The sequence below is a fragment of the Seriola aureovittata genome, chromosome 19 (genome assembly GCF_021018895.1).
Source record: "Seriola aureovittata isolate HTS-2021-v1 ecotype China chromosome 19, ASM2101889v1, whole genome shotgun sequence".
NCBI classification, from domain to species: Eukaryota; Metazoa; Chordata; class Actinopteri; order Carangiformes; family Carangidae; genus Seriola; species Seriola aureovittata.
Window position 1 is genome coordinate 13732713 of NC_079382.1, and position 18078 is coordinate 13750790.

Here is an 18078-nt window from a genome sequence, read left to right on the forward strand (position 1 = left end):
ATACTCAAAATGAGACATCTTATCTCTTTAGTTTCTATCAGACTAAAACCAGTCTCTCTGACTTGATTTCTTTTTGTTTACCACAGTGAATAATGCGTTATCAATCTTTTCACACGTTAATCTCATTATTAACAGTAATAATTGGTGTCTTTGTCTTCCGTGTAGATGTGCATGCAAGTCTGCATGTGTGAATGTGCGTTTGAGTTGCTAGTTTCAAGGGTGTGGGCGTATGGGGTGCAGTGGCAGCCCGAAGAATGACATCATAGCTGATTTAATCCACTGGCCGGAGAGTCGCCGCTCCGTCCCAGATGGCTCACAGGCTGCAAAAGAGGACAGATGAAGTTTTCTGGATGGCTAGAGAGGGAAATAATGCTGACTATGCGAGTGTGTTAGTGTGCTCGTTGCAGTTTGTGTTTATTTGTAGGAATGCCGGACGTCAGTCATAAGTCGAATGCTGCATATCTGTTTGTTTCATCCTACTCACGGGACCACGTGGGTGTGTTTCACCACATTAAATCGATTCATTTAGTTCATTCACTAAAGTTTGTGTAGAAAACTGGCGTCAGATAGCGCACTATAAGTTGTTAGTCCAAGAGAGGAATAGTGTTGAATTTCAGTGTAGTGTGAGTGTTTGCAGCTTCCCTTTAGCTCATATCATCATGAACCACCGAAGCTCTTTGGGGGTTTTTAAGCCACGCATCAGCATTTGGAAAATGGTGCTAAGGACTGTGGCAACTTGTACTGGACACTCATTATTTTATTCTCATATTTTTTACATTTTATAGACTAAACAATAAAATTATTCAGTGAAACAATAATGGATAGAAAGTATTAATTAATAATGAAAGCAAATTGTTGCTAAACCCCCCAATTTTGCTGCTACACACATGTAGCAGTCCAAGTCTGTCAAAAAGTTTGACAGATTTTTTAAAATGCTGTTGGTCCCAGGTGTGTCAGAAATTGTCCGAAATTATTACCTAGAGTCTCTTTGTGCTACATTTTAATCTTCTGGCTGCAGGTGTAAACTTTTACAGGGTGGAAGTATTGCACTCTGTGTGTACTGTAAGTATGTGCGTGTGTGTGTTTATATGTGTGGCCATGATTTCATTCCAGGATGGACTTACTCAGACTCGACTCCGGGGACGTACATAGTCGCGTTGCCAAAATGTTCATCATGCCTGTGGAAGGGACCTCTCCCTTCACTTAAGCTCTGTCTGATCTCCGCCAATATGGATTCACGCTGTATATTCATCATAACACAATCCAGCTGCCAGATTGCTCCTTCTGGACTTTTGCCCATTTTCCTTTTACATTCCTGCTGACAATGCTCATTATGGTCGAAGACTCCTATTAAGATGTTCTGCATCTTTTTCTACTTTACTTAAACTATAGGAATTGTACCGTCTTTGGTTTGTACTGTGTGCAGACACTGATCCATCAACCAGAGATCAGGATGATTTCTCTCCCGTCAGAGAAAGGAAGAGATCCCAGAGGAAAGTGTTAGAGGGGCAGAGTTTTAGATTGGAGTGCTTGAAAGCCTCTCAGTCCCTCAAGATCCATCACTGTCTGGCCATTTGTTCAATTATGTTTTATTCAGTCATTGTGTATCGGGTGCTTTAAGGATACACTTCTGGACAGTAGAGAGTAAGAGAACTCTATTAAAAAGCTGCAATTTGTCAACAGTTGTCTCAGCCTCTAAACTGATCAGCTTTTGAAATTAAGCTTGAGTGACTTCTGACAGTCCATATAATCAGCAATATAATATAGCAAATAATCCTGATGAGCTGATGGCAAGCTGATCAAAAATCAAATCCCTTTGCTGGCTGCGCCTGCCAAGACAAAGACAGACAATTGCCATCAGATGGTCTATTAAAACAGTCTGCTGAGAGACTATACAGTTATGCTCCCTTACCAAATGTCACAACCTCAAGTGCACTTGAAATAACAAAAGTTAGATATAAAAGTAATTAATTAGAAATCCATCAGCTAAGCTAAGTAAACTGCAATAATTTATTTTTTGTTTTGTTTAATTTTTTTCGTTCCACTTGCCCAAACTTATTAGACATCCAGCAGACATTGAGCAAAGGTAGCATTCATTTGGAGTCGTATTTCTGGCCACCTGATAAGTGTGAGTCCGGTATTCCCTCTCTACCAACTCCTGGGGGAAATATCTGGCTCTTTAGCAGCTAAATGTTCAGCTTTATTCTCTGGCTAGTTGATAACTTTGTCGGCTGTTTGTTGCTATCGGACAGTGACGTGACGGGCTGGGGCGAGCTGGTTAGCGTGCTAACTTCAGTAGAAGAAAAGACATGATAGAGATAAGAGTTATTTGCGTTGCTTTCCACTACTGGAGACAGTTTGGTTCTGAAGTCATAATGTTTCTTCTAGACTGCTAAATAAGCAGCTATTAATGCTAACACTGGCTCTTGGAAGGAGTGCATCAACCAAATCAAATCAAACCATTTGTGATAACTAAACTAACCAGTTCAGCAGGAATCAAACAATAGTCCTACAGGGGTGAAAATTACAGTAATAAGGTCAAACTCATGGTAGGCTCCCAACAGGGCTCTCAGACCCCCAGGACCCACTCGTCTCCGCAGGTGCTCATCTTTCCCGGCATCAGGGAACCTAATCTCCTTCCTCAACCCCTAACCTCCCCCAGGCACATGGAGGATTGAGAGAATGGACCAGGAATGTGACAGACCCCTCCTTCTCCTCCTTCTTTAATAGTGTTATGGCCTCTTTTGCAATGGGGCAAGTATCTATATACTATAATAAGTAATTTTTACCCTGCAATTAATGATAAAATCTTCTCTAAATAAGTGCCAAGAATGTGTCAGTGAGGTGAGGTTTTTCACTTGTGTCTGATGCAAGAATTAAATGTAATCTTCTTGGTACCGGATACTTGATACTCCAGCGCTCTGCCTCGCTCCACCTTTACTTAAGTTACCAACATTTGTTTCAAGAAAAGTCCAAGAACAACTGAAATTGTTGTGGAAACAACTGGAATTATCTCACTCCGCTGGCTCTTTTTGAGGAAAAATTAGATTTAAACACCCAGTTGAGATTAAATGACTTGTTGAGATGAACAATTTTTTGAGTGTAGATTTAAGCACAAATTAGTGGATCTCTGCCAAATCCTAATGTTAAACAGAGCGGCACATGAGACTGAGGTAAGGGAGATGGATAAGGAGCCAGAGAGAGTAATTGTGAGGAACATTTTTGGTTAAGTTCTCATGAAATACAGCTGGGTAGTGAGTGGGAACCCTTTCTTTTGCCACACAGGGAGGGGAGAAGAGCCACTTTTTGGGGTTGAGCAAGATTTGAGAGCTGTATTTTTATCAGCAACATATTTTCAAACACTTCTCTCCATTATTCAGTACAAAGCTTCAACTCAGCCTGAATAAACACAACCATTTGAAAACATATCAAAGATTACATCCTTGTCAACCCAGCTTGATTATTTGATAGTTGACAAGCAGACAAGTACTTTTCTCTTAGACTTTGGCTTTGTAAATGCTCCAAGAGGGGATTCATTAGATCTCCACTCCCCTATTTTTAAAATCCAGTGTTCACTGGAAGACAAGATGATGCATAACAACAACTGGAATGCCAAATTGCCGGTGCAAATATTTCAGGAATGCAGAGAAAGTGAAGACAAGTATAACAGATGGCAAAGGCTGGCTAAACATACTCCTCTGGAAGCTGGTGTAGCTGCTCCTCACCCAAATTTAAAAGCACCCTTTTTGTCGTAAAAACAAAGGACTATAAATGGACAGCTAGCAAGACTGTCAGTAATCTTGGATTTAATTGTAGGCAGTTGCAAGCAAGATCATTTTGGCTTTGTGGACCTTCTTCTCCTCAATCCTGAAAGCAGTAAACATGAGCCTCCATTGTTTGAGGAGAAAAATAAAAAGATTGTTACAAAATACTGGAATCTGAGACATCACAGCTAGTGTTCCTGTCATCATGCGACATCACTTGATGTACGGACATGATCTGAGTGAGAAAAGGCGGAAAGGTTTCTGGACAGACTGTGCAGAGTACAGAACGAAGTGTACCTCGAGGAAACGTGCAAAAGGAAGAGGAAACAGTGATGTCAAGAAATGACTGTTTCCTGTCCGACATTCTTATCCATCCCTCCGGCCCACACAAAACTGGAGGAGTGGTGGGATAGTGGGGAGGGGGCTCGTGAGGAGAAAAGACTCAGGGGGAAAGTGGTGGAGGGGGAGAAGGATAAAAGAGGACTGAAGTGTCGATTTGGGACCAAAAAAAAAAAAAGGATGGTGTGAGAAGAGGAGAAAATAATGGAAAAATGGAGAAGAAAGGAAAAGTACTGAATGAAAAATAATCTCTGATCTTTCACACACTCACAACCCTTGTTTCCCTTTCCTCCAATTATTTCAACATCATCCTATCCCGTTCTTGGAAGAGTAGGAGGCGTTTTCTTCTGAGCTGTCCGATGATGTCATGCACTTCTTTAGAGGCTACAAAAAGCCCTTCTGCCCACGCAGAACCCCAACCCCCCACCCGCCCGACCATTCAAGACCCCTCCTCAAACATTCCTGAACTCAGGCACGTTTTCAAATCTATTGAGATATGTTGGGCGTCACCCCCTCAGACTTGGCCCTGTGTTATATTGACCAGTATGAAGCACTCACTTTATTTACTGTTGTGATGGGAGTCAGTTTTAGTCAAATTACTGTTTAATCAATATAAGAGAAATTATCATATTGCACTCTCTGACAGTTTCGTAGTCAGCTAGTTTCAGCTATGTGATGTTTACAGTGAGTGAAATATTCATTTTCATACGTCTGCCCCAGATGTCTCGTGCATCATTTTATACACATTTCCCCAAAGTTCAAACATGACAAGACATGTTTGGGGTCTTCGGAAACTCTGGGATCTTACTCAAACTTTGAGCGAATGCGATTAGTCAATTAATTTGATCAACTGATTTACAGAAAACTAAACCAACAACTATTTTGCGAAACGATTAATTGTTTGAATGATTTTGAAAGGAGCTATTTTTAAGTTTTGCTATTGCTACATAGCCAACATTAGCATTAACACCTCTTTACTTACCAGTCTCGAAAATATGTTGTGAGTTTAGCATCAAACTTCATTCTTTTACTCACCAAGAGCTGTCTCTGGCGGTGGAAAGGAACGCCAATATCAACTCTTCTTTCTATCACGTCTTTTCTTCTACTGAACTTAGCCCCTAACTTAGGGGTTAATCAAATTAGCACTGAGACCAATAGGGAAGAAAAACATTAGTGTGAATGTAGAGAATTATACTATTGATTTTATTGACAATGAGGGACTAAGGCGTACAGTAGAGGCAGTGTTATCAGGCCGTGGTGATATACAGACACACTTGTTAGCAGCATACATTCAGACCACCATTGTCTTCCAAGTGCAAGATGAACCATGTAGATTCTTTACAGCTCAGTGCAGCCTGAAGCTATGTGTGTGTGCCAAAATTAAAATCTCTCTGTATGTATGGAAGTCCAGGAATGTAACTGATGTGTTGTGTGTGAGTCATATGAAGGAAGTTGGGAGGGAAAAGGAAGTTGTGGACTGACCCAACTCTTACATTCCCTTCGGTCTGACTCACTGTCCATTCAGCTTAATTTACAGTCATATAATCATTATGTCACGTAGTATATAAAAAAAAGTGTAAAACCTACCAGATGAGTCACTGCAATAACAGAAAGCTGGAATGTCAGAATGAAATTCTTTGTAAATGACTGTGATCAAGTGAATGAGTATTTCATGACATAGCCATAGGATTGAACTATAACTCTCTGAAACTTAATGATGCATAGATGGAATACAATTATATACTTAGACTAAGTTACAGAAACTAGCGAATAGACTAGAAATGCCAGCCTTGCACAACCTAATTTGTTCCTTGCAAAAGAGAAGCAAGCATTTATCCGTAATGTTATAAAAAAGTTATTTCATTATACTGAAACTTTTTCCTAAATAAAATATATCTCATTAGATTTGTGAATATCTTCTGTCCTTCCTCTCCAATCTGTTCTCTTCCTATTATTGCCAGCTCTGATAAAAAAAAAAACAAAACCATGAAGCTTTCTATTCATGGGCAAAGACCTTGGTATTCACACCCCTCTCCATTCAGTGAATCTGAAGAAACTCACAGGAAGTGGGGTCAATGAGAAAATGAGATGATTTGTTTCACCCATGTTTTGTCTGATCATGGGTTCTCTCGTTTACTTGTGTATTGGAAATTTGAGACTAAAAATGACACTTGATTTTTGAGCCTAGACTTGTTGAATACATTTTAAAGCATTCGGGTAAGGGGGCTGCTTCCAGACGGTACTTGATTACTGCTGTTATCACCTATTTGGGAGCCCTCTAGATGGAATTCACACATTCCTCTGGGACAATGCTGAAGTGTGACAGATCTGATTATGCTGGTATTTACCTGAGTATTTATCTGCATTCCTTCTAGCCCCCCCTCTCCCAGACAAAAGCTGAATTAAATGTGTCTGTATTTGGAGTAATTGAGAGGGGCCTATTAACATTCAAAGGGGGCAGGCGACAACTCGATGGCATCCATGGTTTGGGTTGAGGCCCTGGGTATGAACTCTGCCTCCAACAAGAACATGTTTGTAGTGTTTTTTTGGAAAAGTGCAGTGAAGAAAGTTTTTTTTATTTTATCAATTTTGCCTTAAAGAGAAAAAAAATCACACATTTTCAATTAGGAACAAATAGAGAAAGTTTTGTGTCCAAACTAAATCCTGAAGTTCCCTCTGGTTTGCCTTTGTCAACATTTCTCTACATGACTAGTTACTTGAGCCATGAGATAAGGGGGGAGCCTGGTTGCCTCCTGAAAAAGGGGAGTAGAGGGGGGAAAGGTGGGGTGGGTGCATTAGACTGGTTTCCAGATGCTTTAAAGAAAAAAAGTGTGTGAGAATATGTCTTTTGAGGACACATATGGTTACTAAGGCCACAGAGCCTTAAGTTATCAAGGCCCCCCTAACCCCTGAGCCCCCACCCCAAAGAAACAATGTGTATGAGGTTGTGTGAGTAACACGGTGGGGGGGTGGGGGGGTTATGTGGAGCTTTTACATGTACAATAGTGGACAACAAATGCTTCCTTGAGAGATCACATGATGAGCTCTAGTCATCCGCTGAGTGGATGGACGCTGAGTTCTGAGGGAGGGCGAGTGGATGAGGAAGAGGAGGAGAGGGAAGGAGAGTGGGGGGTGGGGATGGAGTGGGGGGTGGGGATGGAGTGGGGGGTGGGAGGGCACTCATTCAGAACAGCTGAAGAAAGGAGAGGGAGGTGGGAGGAGGAGGGAGGCAGGGGTGGTCCTAACATGACATGTGTGTCAGTCTGTTGAAATGTGTGTGGAGCCCTCCTTTCTGTTCACACTGACTGAGAAGCGCTGGAAGAGAGAGGGCGAGAGAGAAAGACACACAACTGTAGGAGTCAACTCAAAGAAACAAATCTCAGATTTAATCTGTGTGTGCAGACAAGTGAAGGGAAACAATACAAAGGCTAAACAGAATACCTTTCACTCATTTTTTTTTTCAATTATCTTAGTTTTTTTGCATCTTTTTTATTTTTGTAATTTTTTGGTGAAAGGATTTTTGGACTTTTACCAATGCTTGGAACAATTACTCTAACAGGTAAAAGACTTCATTTACCATTTTAATGATATAGGGATGTTATTTATTACAACATATATGCAACTTTGTGGCTGCTTTTGTGGGCTTGTATCAAAGTTAAGTTAAAACATAGACTTTCCATCATTTTTGTGACTTTGAGTGATTTATTTAGAATATATTAAAAACTAAAGCAAGTGGTTTCTCTATGCATGAGTGAGAGCAGCCGAAGGCATTGTTGTCCTGAGGGTGTGGTTAGTTAGCATTGTGGTTTGTAGATGTCCCGGCACAAGTGAGTGATTTCAGTGGTGAGATGTCTTTGTTTTGACCACCACAGAGCCTTGTCTTGTAAAATTTAAATCATGCTTAACTGTTGTAGTTTTCACATTTCATGAAGTTTCAACTGTAATTTAATTACAATTTCTCGTCTGTAATCATCAAGTGTTAATTCATCATTAGTGTACATCACCAGTGCTTTGGTGGGATGTGCCGGAACAAGTCCAGCTTTTTACAAAACATCCCCTTTTACAGTTACGCTGTAGTAAAGACTTTATCCACTGTACTAACAAATACCATTCACAGTACTGTAACCACTGTCTCTGCCCAAAACCAACTGCTGACTGCCCTGAACTCTGGGGTATACATCCCATACAACCGCCAAACTTTTTGGTGGGAAAAGAATTTCACACAGTGACAGCTGCCAGATGGAAATATATGAAGATGCATTCACAGACATGTTTTCAGAGCCTGCTTTTAGCTCATGTCACCATCCAAGTCAGCTAAAGTCAGCATTCTGTCATGTGAAGTATTTCATTAGGGTAGAGTGGGATCCTAATTCCCAGTGGGGTTATTCAGCTTAGCCGCAGAGGATAGGGAGGGAGGAGAGAGGGGCGTATGGAATTAATTACATGCCAAGACCGATTCTTCTTCAGGCCTCATAACTGGGAGTGATGGTTGAAATGGAGCAGGGCTTGAATGTTTTGCTTCACCGTGACCTCAGGTACATGACTGGAATGTCAGAGCGTTGATATTGATTGATAACATTTGTGTTTTCTATATTTTGCTGTGATCTAATACAGCATGCAGTTACATCAGACCTCGACTTGATGTTAATTAGATTACAGAGAGTTATATTCCTAAAGTGGGTGTTATTCTTGCCTTCACTGTTGATGTGTAGGGTCCCCTGGAGCCACGGAGCCACTTTGACCACACCTTTGATACAGAGAGGGGGTGCTAGAAGAGGTCCTGTTGGGGGAGGGTGCCGGGGTGTCTCCTTGCCCTCTTTTTTTTAACTGACTTCTTTTGTTTAAATGGCCTCTGCTCCAGACTAACAGTAATTATAACAAGGATTTGCATATATTTAGCAAAGTATGGATATTGTGTCCAGAAAGAATAGCTGCCATTGACTTAACTGCACCCCCCCCCCCCCCCCCCCCCCAAGACCCCCTTTAACAAGACACAAATCCATAGTAGTGGTGAAACAGCCACAACAGAAACGTTATCTGATCTCACTGGTGAATGGGGTAAATTTCCAACAATTGTTATCTGGCTGCAGCTATGATATTTAATATGGGAGCATCACCTTACCACATGCTCACACGCTCACACATAAACAAAGCCGGTCCACAACGGAGAGAAGCATTTCAGCTACAAATGTGTGTGTCTGAGATATGCAACACCCTTTAAAGTGAGTTAGGGCTTTAGCCTCAGGGCAGCAACCCCCCTCATCCCCTTCAGGCCTGTCCCTTCATCTCCTAAGTGTCCCTTATACTCACCCCCTGTAGCCTCACCCCTCGCACTCGCATTCTTTCTGGTACAGTCGTTATTCAAAACACCAATCTCCCCCTCCCTCCTCCCCCTCCTCGCATTTACTCCTTCTCCACCCCACCCCCCCAAGACCCCCTTTAACAAGACACAAATCCATAGTAGTGGTGAAACAGCCACAACAGAAACGTTATCTGATCTCACTGGTGAATGGGGTAAATTTCCAACAATTGTTATCTGGCTGCAGCTATGATATTTAATATGGGAGCATCACCTTACCACATGCTCACACGCTCACACATAAACAAAGCCGGTCCACAACGGAGAGAAGCATTTCAGCTACAAATGTGTGTGTCTGAGATATGCAACACCCTTTAAAGTGAGTTAGGGCTTTAGCCTCAGGGCAGCAACCCCCCTCATCCCCTTCAGGCCTGTCCCTTCATCTCCTAAGTGTCCCTTATACTCACCCCCTGTAGCCTCACCCCTCGCACTCGCATTCTTTCTGGTACAGTCGTTATTCAAAACACCAATCTCCCCCTCCCTCCTCCCCCTCCTCGCATTTACTCCTTCTCCACCCCACCCCCCCAAAACCAAATCAGTGTAAGGATGTTAACAGTTGTGTGCTTGTTAAAAAAAAAAAAGCTGGGCCGGAAAACAAAGATCAAAAAGATGAGAGAAATGCCAGTAGTCTGTTAAATCAACATGGTTCCTGTTTTATTATCCATGTAGATACACATGGCCATGGCTGGCTAACAGACTGACCTCCTCCTAGATACACACACACACACACACACACATCTTCACACAAAAACTCTTCAATGCACCGGAACTTTATTGAGAACAGCTTAGAGGAACGGGTGTAATTATGTACACTGACACACATTTACTACTTAGGCAAAGTTGAATTTGTGTCAGCCAATTAAAATCGTAGGTTGCATATTAGATAAACGCTTGCTTGACTTCTGTTTATATGATTTTTGTGGTCTTTCGAGTTCTGACTTGTTCGCTTAACGGTGTGATTGGACCGTGAGTACAGGGAAAATAACACATATGTGAGACAGACCCCACTACCATGTGACATCTTACAAATTGCCCAAGCTCCTTCTTTATTCATGTTTACATCAGTTTGGTAAAGTAAGCCAACTCTAAACTGCACCGTGTCTTGATAATAAGAAAGTTGACCACACCCCTTCTTTTATTTTCAGAGGCCAGAGAGGGTTAGAAGGCTATTGTGTTTGCATGAGTGTGTGCCTCGGGAAGGGGGTGGGTCCCCATCCATCCTGCTGTGGTGGAATTTGGGTCAAGGGGATTGGGACTTATTTTAAGGAGGGGTAGCAGAGGCCTTTATTGTTTGGTTTGAATCCTATATGGCCGCAGACGAGACGCAGCTTAACCGAAAAACAAATAAACATTCTTGAAGTGCCCTCGCATTTAAATTCAGATTATGTTTACAGCACCCTAAAATAATTCCCCCAAACATAGCGTGAGCAGCATAGCTCACATTCCTCTCAAGTCACATCTATACATAAGATATGGGCGTGCCCCTGCTAACATCATTAGTGTATCAAAGCATCTCTTTATTTTAGCACACAGATTTAGCATGTAGTGCAACAGTGCAAAGAGGTTTTACTTAATTACAGGTAAGCTGTTAAATATCAGGTTTTCTATTTTAAAGCTAAAACATTTCAGGAATGAAGTGAAGTGTTGTGTCTATAATTTAGGAAGAGGATGTGGACAGATGTGGGCGCACAGTTTTACATTTTTGTGTGTGAGGCAAGAACCCGTCTTTCTTAGATATGGAAAGATTTACAATCTGAATCCAATTTTCATAGAAGACAGGATATTAAAAAGAGGAATTGGAATCAAATGCGTTGTTTTTTATACTTTATATTTTTGTGTGTATTTGTCTTGATTTAAAAAGTAAGTTGAACTATTTTATAGTCAGTAGCTGTATAGTATTTTGATGTGTGATTGACAGATGCAAAGAATAGTGAGCCGTTCCCAGTGTGATTCCCACAGTGTGCGTGGTTTCTGGCAGTGCGTATGCATCTTTGTGTTCCCAAGTGTGTGTAATCAGGTAAGCTGATATCTAAGCATTAAACGTCCTGGGAATTTGTTTTGAGAGTCCAGGGGTATCAGATGTGAGGTTTCCCAGACTGTAGTGAGATCTGAGTAGGAAAGAAAGAAAAAAAGAAAAGGAAAGCTTCAGACACTGGCAGGTCGTCATCCCCCTACGCCTTCCTCTGTCAAAACACAGATAGTACACATGGATGTGTGTGTCGTTTGTGTGGTTTATGTCTGTTATCTCAACTGTTATTCATCTTTTATTTGTATGACTACTAATGGATTTCTCACAATAATGTTATAAGTGTTTCAGTTTGACTGTGGATAGAAACTAAAAGTGGGTCACACAAGGCACCCCTTGTGAGGTTGTGTTGTAGGTCTCCACACATTGTGTTTTGGGACAATAATCCACAAATTGCCAATAGCATTACTCTCACTGTGCAACATTTTCTCCCTTTGGGGGATTTCTGTTTTATTTGTGTCAATGCCAAAATTTTTATTTCTTTGGCATGGTCACATAGCACAGTTTTAGTGGGACCAAATTACAATCTGATTGCAATTATCGGTCATGTGCTTTATAAAATCATCCCACAGCATCGGGATCTCAGCAAATACTTTCTGTACAACATCTCTAAGTATCTGCAGATGGCAAAGAGACTTTCATTGATGATGTAAAAATCACATTTGTTTTTAATGTAGTTTCTCCTCAGAGTAATGCCATTTGATTAAACACAGAGTGGTTTATGCTGTTTGAGCTGAATTCCTCATCATTACCTGAATTTGTTGAATTAAATGTTACATAATGCACAGCACAGCATTTTTACATGAATATCATGGGAATATTGTTAGTGAGCTTCCTGTAGCAGAGTATGAGCTGTATAGGGAAGTAGTAGAGCTAAAGTGATAAATTTGATCAGTATCATACTGACAGCTCTTTCTTTTCTTGTCATTTCAGTTGGCCAGCCAGATGGTGTATCTGTGGCTCAGAAGGACGAGGCTCCTGAGACTATGGGCACCATCCAGGATGAAGTGGCTCCTCAAGTGAACGGGGAGAAAGTGGAGAAAGAGTCTCCTGATGCCAATGACATCTCCGCTGTTGAGGAGAAGGCAGCGGAGGAGAAACCTGACGATGCCAATGAAGTGGGTTTCAAGAAGATCTTCCGCTTTGTGGGCTTTAAGTTCACTCTGAAGAAGGACAAGAGTGAGGAAAAAGAGCCTGTGAAGCTACTGACAGTCAAAGATAAAGAAGGAGAGGAGGTTAGTGGGACTGAGGAACCTACAAAGAAGGAGGAGGCTGCTGAGGAGAAGAACACGGCTGAAGAAAAGGAGGCTGACACAGAGGCAGCTGCTGCTGAGACAGAAGTCACTAAAGATGATACTGACAAAGCTGAAGCCACTGATGCCCCAGATGAAGGCACTGCTGCTGAAGCTACTGATGAAGCAGTAAAGGAGGAAGGAGCTGAGAAGGAAGAAGAGGCCACTCCACCCTCCCAGGAGACCACCCTGTCCCCCTTCAGAAAGCTCTTCAGTGGAGGACTCTTCTCTAACCTACGAAAGAAGGCCAGCATCAAGAAGACAAAAGAGGAGGAGGACAAGGAGGCAGCTGTCGAGGAGGAGACTGCTAAGACAGAGGAAACTCCTGCTGCAGTGGACGAAAAGGAGGAGAAGACTGAGGCAGAGCAAGAAACCAAGGAGGAGGCGCCAGCAACTCCTGAGGAAGAGAAATCAGAGCCCAAGGAGGAAGCACCAGTTGCTCCTGAGGAAGAAAAATCAGAGACGACACCAGAGCCCAATGCCACTGTTGAAACCCCTGCTCCTGCAGCAGCTACTACTGATGAGACCAAACAAGAAGAGGAAAAAGCGGAAGGTGGTGCAGAAGAGGAGAAGGCTCCAGCGGAGGTGACTTCTGAGGCGGAGCTGCTATCATCGCAGGAGAAAGCAAAGCCCCAGGGAAGCCCCCTGAAGAAGCTCTTCACTGGAGCTGGCTTAAAGAAGCTGTCAACTAAGAAGCAGAAGAACAAGAAAGATGCCGAGAGCAAACTGACTGAGTCTGGGGAGCAGGCAGCCAAGCAACTGCAGTCCTCCACTGAGTTAACAGAGGCTCCTAAAGCTGACAGTGGGCCCTCATCTCCAGAGGAATCAGGAGAGCATGTTATTGCTGTGGAGGTCACTCAGAATGGGTCTAGCCAAGAGACTGAGGGGGAAGTTGCCTCTGATGGAGAGAAGAAAAAAGAGGGAATCATTGCCTGGTCCTCCTTCAAGAAACTAGTAACACCCAAGAAGATTGTGAAAAGGTCTTCTGAGAGTGAAGATGAAGCCACAGGTGAGAAACCAGCAAAGCCTCTGCCCTCTTCTGAGAGTGCTGCATTAGCAGATAAGAGTGTTGAGGAAGATGCTGAGGAGGAAAAGCCAACTGAGGAAGAGCCAAAGACTGAAAACACAGAGAAACTGGTCAGCAGCACCGAGGAGCCCAAAAGGAAAATGGACACCTCTGTCTCCTGGGAGGCCCTAATGTGTATGGGTGGACCCAAAAAGAAGACAAGGAGGACCTCTGATTCTGATGATGATGATGAGACCAAGATTGAAGAGGAAGCTGCAGCAGCAGCAGCAGCATCAGCAGCAGTAGAGGGGGAACAGGAGAGCAAAACTGAGGCTCCCATTGTCACTTCCCAAAACACAGAGAGTGAGGGAGAAGTTGTTTCCTCCCCTGAACCATTAAACAGCCCTCCTGAGAGAGAATCCACCTGGGACACGCTGAAACGCATGGTTATGTCAAAGAATAAGGCCAAAGCTGAGGAAAAGCCAGAGGAGAGTGCAGAGCAGGTCCAGTCAGACAGTGAAGCACCAAAGGATGAATCATCTTTCTCTTTGAGGAAGTTCTTCCCTGGACGCAGGAAGAAGAAGGCTGAAAAACAAGCCTCCACTGAAATGGGCTCAGGTGAGGAGGACTCTGACACCCCGGCTGTGGTTCCTATGTCCGAGTATGACGAGCAAGTTGAGGCCGAACAGGAAGCACCGGCAGAACCAGCTGCAGTCCAGATTAAAGTGTCCACTGAAGATAGGTCCCCGTCGTGGATTCCAGCCACCGTCGAAGACATTGATGATAAAAACGATCAGTTGAGTGACATCCCAGAGGAGGCAGAGAATGCTGCCACACCTAGGTCTGTTGACACTGACATTGCAGAGGATGAAACTGAGGACCAAGCTACGCTGCCTCCTAAAGCTCCAGGTCGCATGGGGCGCAGGCTGTCCACAGCTGAAGAAAAGCCTGTCACTCTGGCTCTAGCTGCAAAAACCACCCCTGTTCCTCAAGGACCTAAGTCGGGAACCGCCCAGGAGGTAGTGGGGGCTATTGAGGCCCAAATCAGTGAAATCCCAGCTCAAACATCTGTGACTGTTGAAGATGTACAAGTAGAGGTAGCTACTGAAAATACTGAGTATGAACCACCAACTGAGACTGCAGAGGCTAAGGAAAATACCATTCTGGTGCCACATGCTCAAGATGAGGCCATGGCTATATGCACCGGCTTAGGCACCAAGGAGATTGCCAAAGTAACTCTGGAGAAGCCTGTGGTTCCCCTTGTAGAGTGTGTGGCTGTGGTCCGTGATTCCCTGAGCACAGAGGTGGCAATAGACGAGAAGCCAGCAAGTACAGAGAAAGCCACTCTTGCAGCAGATGAAGTGATCATGGCCCAAGCCCAGGAGGTAGAAACCATTGACCTTGAGCCTGTTGTTGAAAATTCACAGAGTGAAGCGACAGATATTCAAGCTGCCACTGAGAGCTATGAACCTGAGCTGGAGAAGGTTGGAGTCATCAACACTGTTCTAGAGGAGACTGAGGTCATTCAGGCCACCTCCGTGAGCGAGAACTCCCCTAAATCTGTAGTAGTCAATCCCATTACACCAACATCTGAAATTGCTGTCTGCACCCAGAGCATAGAGGTCTCTGAGCCAATTGTTGAGACCAAGGAAGTGAAAATGGACACAGAGCAACTTGCTGCCACTGAAGAAAACTCACCCATAAAAGAGGTCGCTCAGGTAACGACTGAAGAGATGTCTTCTACTATCGGTGAAACTGCAAAGATCACCATCACAAAGGAGACTGAGCCAGTCATCCCTGTAGTCATACCAAGTGAGGAGGCTCCTGTTATCACAGAAACAGTGGTCATTGTCTCCTCACTCAGTACCGAGTCTGACCAAGTGGCAATCTCAGATGAGGTGGTCGTGAAAGACCCAGCGGCGTCGGAGGCAGTCTGTGATAAACCAGTCCAGGTGGAAGAAGCCAAGGAGGAGGGTACGGTTGTGGAGACTGTGGAGGCCACTATGGTTCAAACAGCAGAGTCAGAGATCAGTGTAGTCCCCGAGCAGGCCACCGAGAAGACTGAAGATATCAAGGAGGATGTCTATCCGGCCCGTGAGATTGAGGCACAGAGCATGGTCATTGCCCAGGCTGTCATTCAGGATGCCATGGAAAAAGTTTCAGAAGACAAGCCTGAACCTAAAAAGCCCGCCAGCCCAACAGCCACCACCCCAACACCAGTCCAGGCAATAGCAACAACAGAGGAAGAGATTGAGATCACATCAGTGGCCCCTGTTATCACTGAAACCCCTGTCGCTGTCATCTGTGAAAAACCAGCACCAAAGTCTCCTCAGCCACTTCATGTTGCCATGGAGGTTACGGACACTATCCAAATAGAGGTGATAGAGAGCACTGATGCCTATGTCGGGGAGGAGGAGAAGAAACCAGAGGAAGAGTTGAGGCAAGCTGTGGAGGTAAAAGTAAGTGAAGAAATTGTTGTAGTGGAAGAAGTTGTAGAAATAAAGGCAGAGAGTGAAGAGCTTGAACAGGTCAAGGAGGAACAGAGCAAAGAAGAAGAAGCAGTTCAGGAACCAGATGTAAAAGAAGCAGCTGAGGAAGTGAAACCACAATCAGAGGAAACTACACCAGAGGCCCCTTCAGAGGGAGAGAAAGTGCTTGCGATCCACATGCCAGTACAGGTGGTCCTGCAGACAGCGGAGGTGGTTGAGGAATCAGTGGCAGAAGAGGCTGCGGAAGAGTTTGACAGCAACGGTCCCGTGACTGAAGACACCAGCGTAAAAGCCGAGAGCCCCGCAAGTGCAAGCAAACTCTCAACACTGTCAGAAGAAGCTCCAGCGACAGCTTCAGGAGAAGTGTCCGATCCCAGCCAAGTCACAGAGGCAGCAGCCAGCCAGCCAGAGACAGAGACAGAGAAACCGCCGTCAGGAAAGTGCGCAGAGGTGATGGCGCAGGTGATCGAAGTGATTGAGGAAGCAGTGAAGGAGATCGAGCCTGTGTCCACAGAGATCACAGCAGCATCATGAGCAGGTGAGACTGAACTTACAACTCTGATATATGTTTGAATTGTCATGACAACTGTTTAAATGGTAATAGATCAAAATGCAGGTGATATTTAGTTCTTCAGTATTACATGAGGTATTACATTATTACATTTCCATCACTATGAAATAGTGAAAAAATTTAGTTATTTTCGAAATTCCTTTGTAGGCCTATCGTGCAATCTTCTCATAGTGGCTTTTTTGAAACATCAATGGGCCCTACTTTTATTAGGGAGAAGGGGAGGGGATTTGCCCACTGACCAGATGAAAAAGCTTTTGTTCGGGCTACGAGTAACCAGGGGACCTTTGATATCAAAGCAGGAATGCCGCCATTGACCCCTTCTTTGTAGGCCGGGGTCTTAAAGGGAAGCGGTGTGTGAGGGGCAGATGAACTTGTGCTGAAAGACTGATTATGATTCCTCCACTCCCTCCTCCTGTTTTCCTTCTATCACAGGCTCAGTATGGAGTCAAGAAACCATGTCGGAGTACGCGTTTGTTAGGTTCGGTTACAAAGCTTCAAAGAGCTCAAGTTGGGGTGTTTTTTTTCAGTTGCTTTGATTGAATTATATTTTCAGTATGTGCAAAGGGGCAGCAATTTGTAACGTGCAACAATGTTTTAGTGACAGTGTCTGAAGTTGTCTGATATAAGCGGTGAAGAGGAGGAAGAAACTGGGCGTAGTTCACTTTCATATTTATTAAAGCAGACATGCAGCTCTGCAGCAGAGGAGAGTCTGGAGAGGAATAGAAATGGGAGCGAAGCTTAGTGAGTTACAGCAGCTTATAAGCAGCAATGGTACAACAGCGCTCTCGCAGTAAGTGTGTCCTGAAACATCCAATAAACCTTGAGGGGCATAAAAGGACAAATGAAAGATGAATGTTGGTAAAATCAAACATTAAAATAGAAAAACAAAAACTAAAAGTATTGGATACGAGATAAAGAATACCGTATTTTATATGTACAGTATATAAATAACTTTTCATGTTATGTGCTATTTATCTCTCTGGATTTACTGACACTGATATATACAATACACAGTACATATGACACACAGTTATAGTATGAACTGAAAACAGTCAGGACAAGGTTGTTTGTAGCACGTTAGGAAAAAGGTGCATGGTGCATTACATAATATAGTTGCTGAATTCACTGTCACAGTGCACAACTGAATGCAGTGAGTGTATATATTGTATTACATTGATATGCAGATGCAGTTCTTTTTTTACTTGTTCCTAATAACTGTTTTGTTCCCTCTC

General features: G+C 43.4%; 1 protein-coding gene across 2 annotated transcripts in view; it reads left to right on the forward strand.

Annotated features, from left to right (window-relative positions):
- akap12b (A kinase (PRKA) anchor protein 12b) overlaps window positions 1–18078 on the forward strand; it is a 45902-nt gene that overhangs the window by 25368 nt on the left and 2456 nt on the right. Inside the window, exons 1-2 of one of the 2 annotated variants that reach the window (XM_056363146.1) lie at window positions 7442–7662; window positions 12422–16813. In XM_056363146.1, coding sequence (XP_056219121.1) covers window positions 7638–7662; window positions 12422–16809 — 4413 coding nt within the window. In that variant the 5' untranslated portion in view covers window positions 7442–7637 and the 3' untranslated portion in view covers window positions 16810–16813. Of the gene's footprint in view, window positions 1–7441; window positions 7663–12421; window positions 16814–18078 lie in introns of those variants that run through there. The other variant, XM_056405843.1, reaches the window with a different exon arrangement.